Source organism: Squalius cephalus (assembly GCF_949319135.1).
Source record: "Squalius cephalus genome assembly, chromosome: 1".
Lineage (NCBI taxonomy): Eukaryota > Metazoa > Chordata > Actinopteri > Cypriniformes > Leuciscidae > Squalius > Squalius cephalus.
Genome location: NC_137122.1, coordinates 55,618,479 through 55,637,247, shown reverse-complemented (window position 1 = coordinate 55,637,247; position 18,769 = coordinate 55,618,479). Strand labels below are relative to the sequence as shown.

The 18,769-nt window shown below is 42.6% G+C and overlaps 2 protein-coding genes across 2 annotated transcripts in view; one reads left to right on the top strand and one right to left on the bottom strand.

Annotated features, from left to right (window-relative positions):
- Positions 1–18,769, top strand: part of pecam1a (platelet and endothelial cell adhesion molecule 1a) — a 96,027-nt gene that overhangs the window by 29,260 nt on the left and 47,998 nt on the right. The gene's annotated exons all lie outside the window — the stretch shown is intronic.
- LOC307155570 (tripartite motif-containing protein 16-like) lies at positions 563–17,236 on the bottom strand. Its single transcript, XM_079866306.1, has 6 exons — positions 16,546–17,236; positions 15,197–15,292; positions 14,868–15,101; positions 4,256–4,415; positions 3,749–3,796; positions 563–3,501 (listed from the first exon to the last, which is right to left on the bottom strand). The coding sequence occupies exons 1-6, from the start codon at positions 17,116–17,118 to the stop codon at positions 2,978–2,980; spliced, it is 1,635 nt and encodes a 544-aa protein (XP_079722432.1). The 5' UTR covers positions 17,119–17,236; the 3' UTR covers positions 563–2,977.

Genomic DNA, 18,769 nt, shown 5'->3' with positions numbered 1-18,769 from the left:
TGAAATCAAAATTGTTGTTTTGTGGCTTTTAGTCCACATCTGTTGGTTACACTCAAAATTATTTTATGGGTTAGTTCACCCAAAATTGAAAAATTATGTCATTCATTGTCATTCATGTCGTTCCAAACCCGTTTGATCATCTTCGGGACACAAATTCATTATTTTATTTCAAGTAATGAACTATTTTATGAACTATAATATCCCTCCACTGCATGATGATAAACTAAATTTGTCTGACTCCATGTTCACTCTTTAGAACTGTTCTCGAAGCCGATTTTGAGAATGAGCCCAGATCAGGTTTTTGAAGGGGAACGCTTCACTCTGACCTGCCACAGTGCTGTAAGCTCCTCGGAGATGATCAACAAAGTGGACATAAAGTATACCTTGCTGAAAGAAGATCGGCACATTTATTCAGGTGCCAAATTATCTGCCACTGCGAGCCTGGCCACCGATGGGAAATACTCCTGTATGGCAGTGGCTAAAGGAGTTAACAAGACCAGCCAACCACTTGATTTAAAAGCTAAAGGTGAAGAGTTCATGCTTTTACCAAAGCTCCGGCATTAGAGGACATGGATACATTATCCACATTATTAACAGAGTGTTATAACAAAGCATTTTTCCATTATTACTATATTATAACATGTGATAACTTAGTAATAACAAAAGATGTTTGATGAACTAGTAATATAGTCACGCACCTTAAGGGAATCTAAAGAACTCTTTGAAATGGAAAGTTTCCATGGATGTTAAAGGTTCTTCGTGGACCCATCAATGCAAATAAAGAACCTTTATTTTTAAGTTTATTAATAGCCTATGGGCCCTATTTTAACGGTCTGAAACGCTAGTATCAAGCGCAAAACGCAAGTAACTTTGTGGGCGGGTCTTGGGCGCTGTTGCTATTATACCGGCGGGATAAATGACTCTTGTGCCCGACGCAAATCTAAAATGGGTTGGGCAGAAGTAGCTTCATTATTCATAGGTGTGGTTTGGGCGTAACGTGAAATAAACCAATCAGAGCGACATCTCACATTCCCTTTAAGAGCAGACGCGCTTGTTCTACAGCGGATTCCTATTATAACGGCGGATTTGCCAGGCGCACGCAAGGAGCGCTTCACAGCCGAGGACACCGACGTTCTCATCAGGGACGTTGGGGATGGAGAAACCCACCCAAATTAACTTCGGTTAAACAGGCGCATGATAATTTGGGTAAATGTGTAAGCTAGATGTATGCTTTTATAATAAACTGTCTATCTATCTATCTATCTATCTATCTATCTATCTATCTATCTATCTATCGTAATAATGTATGATTTGCAAAAATGAGAACCGCTGCGTCTGTGTGTAGATGAGAGGAGCAAAGTGCATGCGCGTTGTGCACACGCTACATTGATTATGGCCAAGCATGCACCCTTAAAATAGCATATGAATAACATGCGCAACGCGCCACTGACTTTAAACAATTTTTTTTTTCGGTTAGTGGCGGAATTGTTTTCTAAACCTGCAAAATAGCATGAGGGAACGTTTGCGCCGGAACACGCCTCCTCTTTGCGCTGAACCTCCCCCGGGAGCGCAAGTGTATTTCTTAGTTAACCGACGTGCGTCTGTGGAGGGAAAAGTCCTCTGTGCGTCGGGTGCAAAATAGGAATGATACATGCGTCGTGTACAAAGTCAATTGCGCTGGGTGCAAGATAGGGCCCTATATGTTTATGTATGTATAGTGTGCCTTTAGACAATGAAAGCTCTGATTCAGTGATTATTTTACATCATCACTCAACACTGAGCACTGAACGCATTTATTAGGGTGTTTTAGTAAAATAAATGTTGATAAATTTAGCCACTGATGTTTATTACTGTGTCCTGTTGTATGGGTGCATATTACAGGTTTCCTCAATTGCTAACACTCTATAAATGATTCAGTTGGCACAATTTCCCAAACCATTCATTCAGTTCTTAAAACAAAGACACATTTCTCAAAACAAAAATATATTTCACCTGTTTTCACACACATTACAATTTTCTTCATGATTTCTGCAAAACTCTACACAAAAATGTCCTGATTTTACATGAGTTTAACCATGTTCTCATGATGATCAGACTCTCCAAACACTCATAGTGAAGCAAGAAGACAGATATAAAAGAAATTAAAATATCATATTTTACTTTTCCTTAATTTCATAAGCATCCTTTATAAGAATTATTTCATCAACAACTTTATCAAACGTTGAGAAAATCATTTATTTCTTGTAAAGAGTTCATGATTTCCATCCCTTGTGACCCAATATCTGAAATCTCAGAAAGTGCTTCTTCATCCCTTATCTTCTGCATCACAATCTTCCTCACATTTTGAACTGTGATTGTTTTCCAGCACTATTTTCTCCACTACTAATGTCATTTTCCACATCTTCCACATTGTTCACAACCATTTCTGTTATTTCATTTTTCAAAACCACACTATACACTATCTTTTCACGAGTTCACACTTACATACAATTAGAGGGGGTAAAGTTTAATGCGTATTTGGCCCGAACCCAGAGTACTCCCCCCGTATATATACCATTGATTGCTGAGTGCTCTCCACTTTCGTTAATTATCTGAATGTGCTCCTCCCGAACTTTGTTAATAAAACATGATTTCATTTTGTAATGAACCTTCTGTTTTATTATTTTAACTGAAAGATACTTTTGCTAATAAAAATTATTTATGATGTCACTAGAAAAAAAAAAGAATGAGATTTTCATCAAAACAGTTTGAGAAAAGCACACACACACACACACACACACACACACACACACACACACACACACACACTGTCCACTGTCTCAATGAGGATTTGATACATTTATTCTGTTATTTCAGTGAAGTTTATCAGTATTAATGTAATGAAGAGGAAATAAGAGTCTCTGTATCTCACTGTTATGATTTATCGTGCGGCTCAAAGTATTATGGGTAAAATCTCTCTACAATCTGTTCTGAAACATCAACACAGTTTCACTGATGATCCAGAATCAACCCAAAACCCAGGATAGAGCGCCTGAGTGAATGTGGTCTGGACTGTGTGGATGAGGCTCATTGTGTCAGAGACGCTGTAGAAGGACAGAGTTCCTGCACTGTGATCCACATACACTCCTATTCTTCTGCTGATGGACTTTACAGGGAGAACAGTGTCTATCTTATTGTGTCTGAATGTGTAACTGGAGGAAGAGCAGATCAAACTCCAGGACTGATCATTATATCCAAACCAACACGCATTACCCGATCCCTTCCTGCTGATGCTCTTATATGACACTGATATACACACACCACGATTCCCAGTCCACTCAATCTCCCAGTAACAGCGTCCACACACACTCTCTCTACACAACACCTGAACATAATAATCAAATCTGTCTGGATGATCAGGATACGGCTGCTCTGTGTCAGTGTTAGTAATCACTCTGTTCCTCTCAGACAGACTGAGGCCTTCATGCACTGTGTTCAGATCCAGAGTGAGCTGATGGGAATCTGATGGAGAGAAAACACATCAGAAACAGGAATTATGAATCTGTCTGATCTTTTAATGTATCTGAACTCTTCATGAATCACTGTTCAATGTATCATCAGTGTCTCAGTACAGCTGACCAAATATCCTGTGCAAATCATAATTTACATGATCAATTATAAAACTCTTCTATCATGACTTATTTCTCCTTCTACAGGAAGAACATGAACACATTCAGTGAGTTTGTATGCTTGTTTTCTAGTGACTCACATTGTAGGAAGTCGTTCCTGGTCTTGGGATTCATGTTGGTGAAAGTGACTGTGGAAATAAACACACATGAACAGTGTGAAGAGAAATGACAAGATAAAATACATTCATTTCTAAGACATTTCTAATATGATGCTCTATAATATTAGATGATGGACTCATTTCTGAGAGCAGATTAATAATCTCCAGGGGCTTCATCGGAAACACACACATCGGATTGATCCTAAATTCCATGGATTTCATCCTCCGTCATGTGTATATAAACGCTTGTCCACGATGATGAGTCCTTATTTCTGAATCATCAAGAGATATTTGTGGCCGTTCTGTAGGAGGATTTGATGGACTTGAATTTAATTTATTAATAACTGTGATTTAAAACTGGAATGCATTTAATTACATTTTTGTGAAAATGGATGTTTTATAAATCATAGGAACATTTCAGAAACGGTTGTACGTTCAGATTTGGGATCTTTCTCCACACGTCTGTATAAACGAGGCGCAGGACTTTACCTCCGTCTGAGATCTTCTTGATCTCCTCTTTGCAGAAATCCTTCAGTTTGTCTCTCAGCTGACGGACAGATTCTCTCATGCCATCAAAAGAGGAGAGAGAACTGAAGGAAACGTCGGGTTCATCTGTAGATTCAGGAGGTGCTGAGAGAGACTGGAAACTCTACAGAAAACAGAAATCAAAACTCATCATCTCCACACTTCAGCCAATAACCTGCACTATATCAGATCTGAGCGGCTCTTGTTGACTTGACTTCTCTTCAGTGACTCGCTTCAATCCAGCACTTTCACACAATCAGCACATTTCTCATATTCATCATTTAATGCTACAAACTCTAGTATTTGACACTTAATAATAATATTATTTAAATAAATATACTTAAAAGCAGATTTAATGTAATGCTTTCAGACCCTTCATTATTTTTAAAATTATAATTAAAATAATTATTTAAATTAAATTAATGTCTTATAGTCCAAAATTATATTAAATGCAATTAGCTAATATTTAGAGAGCTTTTTGACCAACTTAAGTAGGATTTAAGTATCTGTATACTGTATGTAATTTCAGAATTACTTCTATTATCTTTGAAATATGGTTAAAGTTACTGCTGAATGAACTGACACACATTTATGATAAACTAAAATATACTCAATGTAATTTCTATTGAAATTTGTTTGTTTAATGGTAAATATATTGAATAATACACTCGAGTTTTAATTATAATCAAGTACTTTACATGTGCTTTAGTATGTCGGTCAACATCAAAATAACTGCACTTCTTTAAAGCATGACAAAAGATTATTAAAACAATGATTTCTAATGTACAAATTAAAAATTTTAATTTGACTGTTACAAAGTGCAATTGTTAAAAAAGTTTATTTAAAGTGTTTTAAGAAACACAGTAGTCACATGGACACTATTTAGTTAATTTTGGTTTAGTTTTCACTTGTTTTGTTCTCGTTTGTCTCCTAGGTTACTCATTAGTTCCCTCTTTGTGTCAGGTTTGGCATAGAAGAAGCAGACAGAATGGTAAGTTAAATGCTTTAATTTGCAGAATGGATCGGTACAGTGAAACAGGTAAGTAAACAGGAAGTTGAATTTCAGATGATATCTTAACTGAAGTGTAACCAAGTCTCTCTCTCTCTTTCTCTTGCAGATGATGATGATGAAGGAATCCCTTAGAAGACGGAATGATGACTGGCTGAGAAGATCGGGATCAATGGTAGGTATACAGGTAAGTATAGCAGAGAGTCTGTGTCATGTGTAGACGAGATCAGACAATGACTGAATGTTTGTAGCAGGTATATATGGGTGAACTGATGATGAGGTCCAGGTGATGGTGATTAGTAATCAGGTGACAATGAGCGTGTGAATGACTGAGTGGGCGGAGTGAGGGAATGAGTGGAAGGAGATGTGGATGGAATCCTGACAGTACCCCCCCCCCTCCCGAGGCGGCTCTTGACGGCTGGGAAGAAGAGAGATGTTGCCGGCGGCAAGGTCGACCACGACCCCTGGGAGCTGGACGGTCAGGATGGTCATTATGGAACTGGGAGAGTAAGGCTGGATCTAGGATATCATCACGAAGTACCCAGGAACGCTCCTCTGGACCGTAGTCCTCCCAGTCCACCAGATACTCCAGACGGGGACCTCGCCGCCGGGAGTCCATGATGGATCGAACTCTGTAGATGGCCTCTTCTTCCACAGGAACGGGAGGAGGCACGTCATCCGAGGTGGAATCTGAGGGAGCAGAAGAGACTGGGTCAGTGAAAGGTTTGAGGAGAGATATGAAAGGAAGGAGAGATCTTGTACTGAGGTGGAAGGTTGAGTCTGTAGGTTACTTCGTTCAACTGCCTCTGGATGGTGAAAGGTCCAATGAATCGAGGACTCAGCTTACGGCAAGGCAGACGGAGGCGAATGTCCCTCGTCGATAACCACACCTTCTGACCAGGTTGATATTGGGGTGTATCGGCTCATAGACGATCCGCTTGATCCTTGTGCCTCCGCACTGCCTGTTGTAGATGCACATGAGCTGAGTCCCATACCCCCTCGCTCTGATGGAACCAAAAGTCGACAGCTGGAACCTCCGAGGGCTCACCCGACCAAGGGAAGAGAGGTGGCTGGTATCCGAGGAAGCACTGAAAGGGGGTGAGCCCGGTGGTACGCTGAGTGAGGGAATTCTGGGCGTATTCTGCCCAGGGGAGGTATCGGTTCCAGCTGTCTTGGTACTGGTGGCAATAAGTTTGCAGATAACGTCCAATCTCCTGAATCTTCCGCTCAGTCTGGCCGTTGGTCTGCGGATGATATCCTGAAGAGAGGCTGACAGTGACCCCGAGGAGCTTGAAAAAGGCGTGCCACACCCGGGAGATGAATTGGGGTCCCCTGTCCGAAACGATGTCTTCTGGAATGCCAAAATTTCTGAATACGTGATGAAACAATGCTTCAGCTGTTTCTAAAGCCATGGGTAAACCAGGTAAAGGTATCAGCTTGCAGCCTTTGGAAAATCTATCCACAACGACGAGCACACAGGTAAATCCACCGGATCTAGGAAGGTCAGTCATGAAGTCCACTCCGATGTGTGACCAAGGGCGTCTGGGCATAGGTAGTGGCACAAGTTTACCCTCAGGTAGCTTTCTGGGAGTGTTGGTGATGGCGCAGACTGAGCAGCCGCGGACGAACCTGGAGACATCTTGGGAGATGGACGGCCACCAGTACCGCTGACTGAGGAGCGAGAGGGTATGCTTGCTACCTGGATGTCCAGAGCCCGGAACCGTGTGAGCTGAGTCCAGAAGGGGAGTACGAAGATGTTGAGGTACGAAAGTACGCCCTTCTGGACCTCCCGGCGGAGCAGGATGGCGAGAATTTTCCTGAGAGATTTGCTGGTCGATGTCCCAGAGAATGGGACTGAGGATTAAGGCTGGAGGGAGAATGGTCTCAGTACTGAGGTCTTCAGAAGATGAATGATGGAGTCTGGAAAGAGCGTCTGCCTTGCAATTCTTACTTCCTGGACGGTAAGTAACAATGAAGTTGAATCGAGTGAAGAAGAGTGCCCAGCGGGCCTGGCGAGGATTCAATCTTCTTGCCTCACGAAGATATTCCAAGTTGCGATGATCTGTAATTACTTCGAACTGGTGATTTGCTCCCTACAGCCAATGTCTCCATTCTTCTAAAGCCAGTTTTATGGCTAGCAGTTCCCGGTTGCCGATGTCGTAGTTTTGCTCCGCCGGGGACAGCTTTTTGGAAAAGGCACATGGATGGAGTCTGGGAGGCTCACCCTGCCGCTGTGACAGCACCGCTCCAACCCCAGTGGAAGATGCATCGACCTCAACGATGAAAGGAAGTTCTGGATTGGGATGGATGAGGATTGGTGCTGTCGTGAAGACTTCTTTGAGGCGATGGAAGGCTTGAATAGCTGTGGGATTCAAGGACAGAGACTTGGGTCGATTCTTTAATGAAGATGTGAGAGGAGCACTGATGAGACTGTAGTTCTTGATGAATCTTCTGTAGAAGTTTGCAAAACCGAGGAATCTTTGAAGTTCTTTGACAGATGTGGGTAATGGCCAGTCTTGGATTGTTTCCACCTTCCTCTGGTCCATCTGGATACCATGCTGATCTATGATGTAACCCAGGAACTGAACAGAGGTGATATGGAACTCACACTTCTCCAATTTCAGGTAAAGCTTGTTTTCTCTCAGTTTCTCTAGTACTTGAATGACATGACGATGGTGTTCAGCAATTGAAGATGGATAGATGAGGATATCGTCAATGTAGACAATCAGAAAAGCGGTTGAGGTACTCACGGAACACTTCGTTCATGTACCCTTGGAAGACCGCTGGAGCGTTGGACAGCCCGAAGGGCATAACCTGATATTCATAATGGCCAGATGGGGTGACGAACACTGTCTTCCACTCATCTCCATGCCGTATACGGATCAAGTTGTATGCACTCCGAAGGTCCAGTTTCGAAAATATGCGAGCCCCACGCACCTGCTCCAAGGCAGCTGGGACCAGAGGAAGGGGATAGCTGTATTTGACTGTTTGAGAGTTGAGATGATGATAATCGATGCAGGGCCTCAAGCCTCCGTCCTTCTTACCCACAAAGAAGAAACTTGAAGCGGCAGGGGAGGTCGATGTGCGGATGAACTGTTGTTGTAAAGCCTCCTCCACATACTCCTCCATGGCCTTCTGCTCCAGGATGGACAGTGGATAGATACAACCTTTAGGTAGAGTGGCTCCAGGTAGAAAGTCGATTGCGCAGTCCCATGGCCGATGAGGTGGTAGTTTAGTAGCCAGTTTCTTGCTGAACACATCCTGGTACGCCTGGTACTCCACTGGAATCTCTACTTGATGCTCTACTTCAGGGCTCTCAACCGAGGTGGAACAAACAGGAACTTTGGACCTCTTCTGAGGCGTCGATGAAGGGATTTTCTTGATGGATGATAGACAAGACAAATGGCAGGACTCACCCCAACGTAATACTTCACCAGATTTCCAGTGGAGCGTCGGCTGATGTTGAACTAACCAGGGGCGTCCCAGGATGAGCTCAGCGGTGGACTCCTCCAGCACCATAAAATAAATCTCCTCTGAATGAAGACAACCAACATGCAGCATCAGAGTAGGTGAACAGTGACGAATTCGACCTCGACCCAGCGGTTTTCCCTGGATAGTTTGTACATGGAGGTCTTGAGAATTGCGATGTTTGCGGATGTTAAATTTTTGGAGAAGCTGTGTGGAGATGAAATTCCCCGCCGAACCAGAGTCAATAAGGGCTTGCGCTGAGACACAAATACGAGAAGTTAATACATGCACAGTGGTGCGATTTAAAGCTTCAATTTTAGGTGAGACTTGAATTGTGCTTACCACTGGGCATGGAGGTCGAACAGGGCAAGAGCTGAGAAGATGATTATCAGATGCACAATAGAGACAGAGTTTATGAAGAATTCGTCGTTGACGCTCTGAAGCTGGAAGATGGACGGAGCCGAGATCCATAGGCTCTGGTGCTGGAGGAGAGACTGATGGAACCGTGGGCGGAGGACATACAGTGGGAGTCGGAGAATCACAGGCTGATAGTCTTTGCAAAACTCGAATGGATTTTTGAATTAATTTCTCAATTCCCAGACTGTCGTAAACCACCATCAACTGACGAATGTTAGGGTTCAAACCATGACGAAAAGCTGTGATCAATGCTGCCTCATTCCAACCACTGGATGCCGCTAAAGTGCAGAATCGTAAAGAGAAAGTAATCACAGAAGATTGGCCTTGACGAAGATTGTAGAGTTGATCATGTACTGATAGATCGGCAGCTGTTTGACCGAAAACTTCTTTGAAGTGTTGTATGAAACCGGAGAGGGATTTGACGACTTCCGAATCCGAATTCCACAGAGACTGTGCCCACTGAAGTGCTTGCCCAGACAGAAGTGAAATGATGAAAGCAACACGAGCTGAATCGTTGATGAATTGATGTTCTTGCATGGAGAAACACAAAGATACCTGAAGTAGAAACCCACTGCAGTCCTCCGCCTCACCGGAGAATGTCGCTGGTCGGGCCATGGGACACGCTGAGGCAGTGAACGAAGCAACGGGCGCTTGAGGAAGTGAAGCTGAAGAGGTGTTTTAATGAATGGCGATCGGATTGACAGGTGAATTCGCTGTGGATCCCGATGGATTCTGCATGGTGGTCTGATCTTCTGTCAGGTTTGGCATAGACGAAGCAGACAGAATGGTAAGTTAAATGCTTTAATTTGCAGAATGGATCGGTACAGTGAAACAGGTAAGTAAACAGGAAGTTGAATTTCAGATGATAGCTTAACTGAAGTGTAAACAAGTCTCTCTCTCTCTCTCTCTCTCTTTCTCTTTCTCTTGCAGATGATGATGATGATGATGAAGGAATCCCTTAGAAGACGGAATGATGACTGGCTAAGAAGATCGGGATCAATGGTAGGTATACAGGTAAGTATAGCAGAGAGTCTGTGTCATGTGTAGACGAGATCAGACAATGACTGAATGTTTGTAGCAGGTATATATGGGTGAACTGATGATGAAGTCCAGGTGACGGTGATTAGTAATCAGGTGACAATGAGCGTGTGAATGACTGAGTGGGCGGAGTGAGGGAATGAGTGGAAGGAGATGTGGATGGAATCCTGACACTTTGCTTCACCTGTGTTTATCCAATTATCTTTGTTTGCTCCTAGTATTTAAGCCTGACTTTAATTTCAACAATATTATATTATCTGCAGGTCCAGATTTTTTTTTAAAAGTATCTGTAAGATTTGAAGTAATTAACTACAAGAGCCCATTCAATTACTTACACTTATTTTCCATAAGGGACTATGTGTCACAGTGTCTGGTTTGTGTATTCATGGTGTCCACTAGAGGTCCTCTTCCCCACGGTGTCATCCACATTATGAACTGCATTCCCCACAATCCTTGTCTGTACCAATCACTGTTCATTGCACTCACCTGTTCCCCGTCATCATTGTTCCCAGCTGTTCCCTGTTTCATTGTTAGTTCTGTTTGTATATATACCCTGGTTGTTTCAGTGTTTGTCACGGAGTCCTTGTCTATTATCACACCACTTCCGAGTTCTGCTTTGTTGCCTGTTTTGTATTGTTTTATGTTTTGGATTGCTTCTTTGGTTTTGACCCCTGCCTGGACTGTTTGTGAGTACGGATTTTCCCAAATAAATACTGCATTATTGGATCTACCTGTCTCCTTGAGTGTGGATCGTGACAGAAGGACTCCGTCAAACATAGATCCAGCAGTATGGGGTTTCGTATCCTTCCCCCCCAAGACGGAGAATGAGAGGAAGGGACGGGTCCAAAACTTAATGGACCTACGCCAGCAGGGTGCGTCCCTGTGCAGCTCGCTGGCGTCCCGGAGATCGTCCTTGTGCAGCCCGCTGTCATCCCGGAGGTCATCCCCGTGCGGCACGCTGTCGTCCCGGAGGTCGTCCTCGTGCAGCCCGCTGTCATCCTGGAGGTCGTCCCTGTGCAGCCCGCTGTCATCCCAGAGATCATCCCGGAGAGACCCACCATCAGCCCTGCCACGGCAAGGAAGGCTGTCTTCCTCTTTTATGCAGTAGCTGTACTGCATGCATGGAGGAGACCCAGGACGTCTGCCGATCCAGAGACAGTTCAGGTCACGTCTGCCGATCCAGAGACTGTTCACGTCACGTCTGCCGATCCAGAGACAGTTCAGGTCACGTCTGCCGATCCAGAGACTGTTCACGTCACGTCTGCCGATCCAGAGACTGTTCAGGTCACGTCTGCCGATCCAGAGCCTGTTCAGGTCACGTCTGCCGATCCAGAGCCTGTTCAAGTCACGTCTGCCGAGCCTGTGTCTCCGGACAAGATGGCCGCCGCCGAGCCTGTGTCTCCAGACAAGATGGCCGCCGCAGAGCCTGTGTCTCCGGACAAGATGGCCGCCGCCAAGCCTGTATCTCCGGTCAAGATGGCCGCCGCCGAGTATGTGTCTCCGGACAAGATGGCCGCCGCCGAACCTGTGTCTCCGGACAAGATGGCCGCTGCCGATCCTGTGTATCCGGACAAGATGGCCGCCGCCGAGCCGGTGTCTGTTCCTGAGCCGATGTTTGTTTCTGAGCCAGTGTCTGTTCCTGGGCAGGTGTCCGTTCCTGTTCCTGAGCCAGTGTCTGTTCCTGAGCTGGTGTCTGGGTCTGGGTCTGTTCCTGAGCTGGTGTCTGGGTCTGGGTCTGTTCCTGTTGTCTCCGCCATGGCCACCCGATGGACTGTCTTCTCCGCCCTGGCCGCCCGATGGGTCGTCTGCTTCGTCCTGGCCGCCCGATGGGTCGTCTGCTTCGCCCTGGCCGCCCGATGGGTCATCTGCTTCGCCCTGGTCGCCCGATGGGTTGTCTGCTTCGCCCTGGTCGCCCGATGGGTTGTCTGCTTCGCCCTGGCGGCCCGATGGACGGTCTGCTTCACCCTGGTCGCCGGCTAAGCTGTCACCCCCTGTTCCTGTTCCCCTTCATGGACCTGGCCCCCCATCCCACCCCCTGATCCTCCACCATTCCACCTCCCGCCTGGACTTTTGTTTTGTCTTTTTCGTCTTGGAGCATCTGGTAGCCGCTCCGTAGAGGGGGGGTTATGTCACAGTGTCTGGTTTGTGTATTCATGGTGTCCACTAGAGGTCCTCTTCCCCACGGTGTCATCCACATTATGAACTGCATTCCCCACAATCCTTGTCTGTACCAATCACTGTTCATTGCACTCACCTGTTCCCCGTCATCATTGTTCCCAGCTGTTCCCTGTTTCATTGTTAGTTCTGTGTGTGTATATATATATATATACCCTGGTTGTTTCAGTGTTTGTCACGGAGTCCTTGTCTATTATCACACCACTTCCGAGTTCTGCTTTGTTGCCTGTTTTGTATTGTTTTATGTTTTGGATTGCTTCTTTGGTTTTGACCCCTGCCTGGACTGTTTGTGAGTACAGATTTTCCCAAATAAATAAATACTGCATTATTGGATCTACCTGTCTCCTTGAGTGTGGATCGTGACACTATGTGTGAACTTTCCAGGTGGTTTGGATGATGAAACATCTGCATATTGAGAAGATTTAAGGAAAAGCAGGAAAAGGAAAAGATTTAACTTTTGACTGGTTAGCAGGGGCGTCACTAGGCCCTTTTTAGGGGGGCTTCAGTCCCCTTCAGTCCCCCCCCCCCCCAAACTCATTTGAAACGGCGGCAAGCTGCGTCAAGTTTCGGCTCCTCCCCTTATCTGAGTCTGCTTGGATTTAGCGCATTTTTCAATCTGCAGGGGCGCTGAGCAGAGCGAACATCAGAGAGTACAAGGTGTGTCGTGAGTGTATTTATTGATAGATTGCTATGATATTACATCTGCATTGGTGCAGTTCTTTGTCATAAATGCATTGCAGTTTACATAATGTAATGTTTCTAGAGCATTGGGAGCAACACAGGACGGTTTGGTTTCTCATCCGAGCGCGAATTTTAGCAGCACGACTGACGCTTCAGTTTACGGTCAAGTGCGAGTTAAGAATAAGTTGCTAAACTAAACATTTTATATTTGACAGTTTTTTAGGTCATAAATGTTAAACGAATGACAAAAATAATTAGAAAACTAATAAACTTTTGTCTAATTTCGCCATTTTGAGCTGAAAATAGGCCTATATAACGTGTAATTATGTCATTGTGAGGGGACAAGAAACATTAACAAAGCCGTTTTCATAGGCACAAGATTAATAATGAATGTGTACATGAATTAATATAATACAATTTGTAGCCTTCAGTAAATTAAAAAAGTTCAGCTTTAGGAGGGGAAGAGACAGGGCAAGATCAGGAGACTGAGAGAAAAAGACAGAGTAATGGAGATGAGGAGAGAGCAGGTTTTAAATCTATTTCTTATCCTTTTTTGGCCTTCAAACGTCTTGAAATGCACATATCAGAGAAATAAAAATGTTTAACCCCATAACAACTTCAAATTTATGACCTCTTTGATAATAAAGCGCTGTCTACGGCCATATATTAGGCCTAGATCAATAATGAATGTGTAGTGTGTACATATTGTGAATGAATTTAATAAACTTAGTTACCTAGCTTTCCTGGTAGCTTTGTCTGAGAAAATGATTTATAAATCAACCTATCAGTTGACCCTATGTTTACTTTCTTCACTGACAGACAAAAATGAAAAGCCTATATCAGTCAAAGCTCGGCTTTAGGAGGAGAAAAGACAGAGCAAGATAAAAAAGAGAAAAAGAGTGTGATGCTGATGAGGAGAGGAAAAAAAACAGCTGCCCGCACATGGTTTTAAAGCTATTGTTATACATTTTTTTTGGCCTTCAAAACATCTTAAAATGCACATATGTAGATCAGAGAAATCAAAATTTTCTCTGGGGAGCATGCCCCCGAACCCCCCTAAATACCTCACATTCGGGACCTCAGTGATTATAAAACCCTGCCATATGCATGTTACTGGATGAATGAATGAAACTAGTTAATAATGAGCATTTTTTTTTTTTTTTAAATCATACCCTCATTGGGGGCTGAGCCCCCCTAAAATGAAAATCCTAGAATCGCCCCTGCTGGTTAGTGACACTGAAACTTCACAAGGACTCTTAAGGATCCCAAGGTCAGGTTTTGTTTTATAAGCATTGTTAATATACTCTACAGCCTCACTTCCTGTCTGGAGTCTTTGTGAACAAATTCATCAATGTGTTACAGGTAAACAGTTATGGAAATAAAAATCAATATTATCAACTGATCACCTGACCCAATTTTGGTGCCAATTACTGAAAATATTTTAGTAGAAATAAAAGTTTTCATTAAAAATATGATAAAAAATCTAGTTGGCTGGATATTGATACCAAGTTCACTGATCTCATCAAGACAGAAGAAACCAGAAGGAAAAATGAGTTAATATTTAATGGTAAATTTCCCAGGGCTTTGTAAGTGTGTCTCTTTAAACAGAAGATGATCAGATGAGAGTCTGACTAATGATTATATGATAGCACAACACTTGACTGAATCTGACTGAATTCCTGACAACATCTCAGTCAACGGCTCATTCTGCTCTCATGAAATGTTTCTCTGTCATAGCAGGATCTTGCTCAAGTCCACTATGATCCTGTTCTTCTAGATCTCTGTTACCTGCAGGAACTGGATGTGATCTTGTGTGTGTGAAAGCTGCTCCAGCTCAGCGTCTCTCCTCCTCAGATCATTGATCTCCTGCTCCAGTCGCTCCAGTCGTCCTTCGGCTCGACTCACTGCAGTCTTTTCCTGATCTCTGATCCGCTGTGTGACCTCAGAGCGGCTTCTCTCAATGGAGCGGATGATCTCAGTGAAGATCCTCTCACTGTCCTCCACTGCTGTCTGTACAGAGCGCTGTTACACACACATCACAATCACACAGTGGCTTCAGCACGACTGACAGAGTCCAAACTGAGACGTCTCAAACTTCTCTTCTTCTCCAGACTCACCTTATGAGACTTCACAGCCTCTCTCAGATGCTGAAGATCTTTCTGTCTCTGCTGGATTCTCTGACGGATCTTCATCTGCGTCTCCTTCAGCTGTTTCTGGAGGACAAACCAATGACAGGGAATGACACATAAAACTACTGTCATACAAACATTAAAGTTACATGAATCCAGAGTTGGTGAAGTGGTTAAAGATCTTGCATGGTAAGTTTTTACTGTCTGGTTCAAACCACAGATTCATGGTTTCCTGAAATGAATGTCAGCAGTATTTCATCAGTGCCTAGTTTTATATCATTAGTGTCATCATTTACTCTCCCTCATGTCGCTCCAAACCTGTATGACTTTCTGTCTATTGTGAGACACAACAGAAGATATTTAGAAGAATGTCTCAGCGGTTTACAGAGGCCAAATAAAATATGGTGACACGTCAATAACATCAAACCTCATTGGTTCCTTCATGTCACAGTCACATGACTAAACACCATGATGTCATGACACAAACACCAGTGAAGTTTGATGTCATCATATTTGATTTGGGCTCCACATACATAGTTTATCAATGATTTTATTTGATTTGTGAAGCATAAAAGGCTCTTTTAAAAGTAGCATATTTTAAAAAGTGAAATTATATACTTTAAAATAATATAAATTTTGTGAAATAAGTGTGAACTGAACCTATGTTTTCAGACACGTAATTGCATGTTAATTTCTATTAAATGAAAATGTATTATAGTTTAAATATAAATTTAAAGCAATTAGCTGAACTTAAGAGTGACTTTTTGACCCACTTAAGTAAGATTTAAGTATATAATGTAATTTCATGATTCTATTGGGTTCAATTGAAATATTAAATATTATTAAAATGTACTTTAAAGTAAAACTTTTAATTTTACATTATGAAAAAGTGTACTTTATAAAGTGTACTTATGAAACAGTCATGAAAGTTGACTCTCTTTAAGTGCACTTAAGTGGCCTTTCATTTCATTAATATTATATTATCTGCAAGTATTTTTTTTTTTGGTTTTGTTTTAAATGCACTTTTAATTTGAAGTACACTACAAGTGCATGTCAATACACTTAAGCGTACTTCTTTCTTTAACCACTAGTTGTTTAGATTACTTTTATGCTTTTTCTCCTTTTTGGAGCTGAAACGTTTTTACTCCATTGACTTACAATGACTTTCTCATTTACTTTCAATGTATAAACTAAAATAGATGAGAAATTCTTCAAAATGTCATCTTTTATATTCCACAGAAGAAACTCAGTCAAACCAGTTTGGAACAACATGAGTAAATGAGTGAGTAAATGAAGACACATTCATTTCTGCGTGATCAATCCCTCTCAGTTCATACCTGTGTCTCTGTCCTCTGTGCTGCAGTTGATACAGTGTTGTGGTTTTTATGTTCACTCTCCTTACACCACACACAGATGCACTGTTGATCAGTGATACAGAACATTTCTAGCTCTTTATCATGTTTACGGCAGATCATGTCCTGCAGTCGTCCAGTGGCATCAATCACTTTGTGTGGTTTACGAGAGGGAAATTCCTCATGACGGTCAAAATGAGTTTGACAGTAAGATTCCTGACACACCAGACAGGACTTGACGGCTTTGTATTTTCTTCCAGTACAGACGTCACACTGCACGTCTCCAGCTCCAGCGTAATAGTCAGCAGGAAGTTTAGTCGTCTTCAGTTTCTCCACCAGTTCAGCCAGAATGGTGTTTTTGCCTAAAGCAGGTCTTGGACTGAAGGTCTGTCTGCACTGAGGGCAGCTGTAGACTCTCTTCTCATCCTCCTGATCCCAGCAGTCTGTAATACAGATCTTACAGTAACTGTGTCCACAGTGGATAGTCACTGGATCCTTCAGGAGATCCAGACACACTGGACACATGAACTCATCCTGAGAAAATCTGGCTTCAGCCATTTTACTGCATGAATACAGAGAGACACAAACACACAACAGCTCAACAATACTTCAGTTTCTGTTTCTCTGAACTGAGGAGTTGAAATAGTTCCTGCTTCTGTGTTTGAGTGACGTGTGTAAAACAGGAGTGTCTGTAAAGCAGCTTCCTCATTCCTGGTGAAGGAGAGTCACTTTACTGCTGTGTTTATGTGCCCTAGTGGAGTCAAAAACATTAAATTACGAGATCCGAGCTAAGTTTTATTTATGAATGACAAACTCATAATTCTAGATAATGGTCTTCTCCAGACTGGGAATTTGGACAAATATCTATCATGTAGTGTATTCACCTTCAGACTACAGCATTTTTAATTATTATTTTTTTTAATAATAGCCTACTCCAGTCGAGTCAAAAACATCATAATTACGAGATCCGAGCTCATGAACCATTCAATCCGTTAAATTCCGCGTTATACAGTAAATTGACTCAATTCCATCCGTGTTGGGCTTTACTTTCGGTTTTATTTGTGGTAGTTTGCGCGTTGGCTTGATGAAGAGATTCTTAGCTGATCATCTGATGTGATGCGTGTTGCAGAAGAGCGTTATATCTGGCCATAACATGTCATTGATGTGTCGTTCATGAACGATTCACACCTGTGAACAGGTTACAAGTTTGAGCGATCTGATGTTTTTAGGAGCACATGCTTTAGAAATGTATTTTGTTCCCTAATTTTGTTATTTTAATCCAAAAACATAATCCATCCATTCCTGTTACACAGCATTATGTACTTATTCTTTTTTCGTATAATATTTAAAGAGTTTGATGTAAAAACAACTCAATATTTGTATAAAAAGCAGATTTATTTACGAAAACATTGTAAAAAATAAGATAAAGATAAGACTGACAAGAGACATTCAAATGTCAGTAGTGCCCTCAGGTTTAACAGTAGTGCACGAACCCTCAGTGTTTCTGCAGGTTTTCAGTGTGCGCTCCAGCTGCCCAGCAGACAGACAGCACAGCGGCCCATTTCGGGAGTGCAGTACTCTTTACATCAACACGATTGAATCCCTTGTCACATAAAATATCTCTTTTGTGAAACTATTAACAATCATTAGCATGTCAAAGGGACCCCTGGTACAATACAGGTGCTGGTCATAAAATTAGAATATCATCAAAAAGTTGATTTATTTCAAGAATTCAACTTAACAGGTGAAACTAATATATTATATAGACTCATTACATGCAAAGTGAGATATTTCAAGCCTTTATTTGTTATAATTTTAATGATTATGGTTTACAGCTTATGAAACCCACGAAATCAAAATCCCAGAAAATTAGAATATTACATGAAATCACACAGTAATTACCATGGTCATTGAACCAGTTTTTGGTTCTTTTGGCAGTGTGGGCAGGTGCAAATCCTGCTGGAAAATGAAGTCAGCATCTCCATAAATCTTGTCTGCTGAAGGAAGCATGAAGTGCTCTGGAAATGTCCTGGTAGACGGCTGCGTTGAGTGGACAGCACAGTGGACCAACACCAGCCGATGACATGGCTCCCCAAACCAACACAGACTGTGGAAACTTCACACTGGACTTCAAGCATCTTGGATTGTGTGCCTCTCCATTCTTCCTCCAGACTCTGGGACCTTGGTCTCCAAATGAGATGCAAAATTT

Bases quoted from the DNA above. Each gene is read 5' to 3' on its own strand.
- LOC307155570 (XM_079866306.1), bottom strand. From the start codon at position 17,118: ATGGCTGAAGCCAGATTTTCTCAGGATGAGTTCATGTGTCCAGTGTGT. The intron at 4,416-14,867 runs GTAACAGAGATC...TGTTTTCTGTAG, and splicing joins ATCACATCCAGTTCCTGCAG to AGTTTCCAGTCTCTCTCAGC. The intron at 3,502-3,748 runs GTGAGTCACTAG...TCTCTCCATCAG, and splicing joins CAGGAACGACTTCCTACAAT to ATTCCCATCAGCTCACTCTG.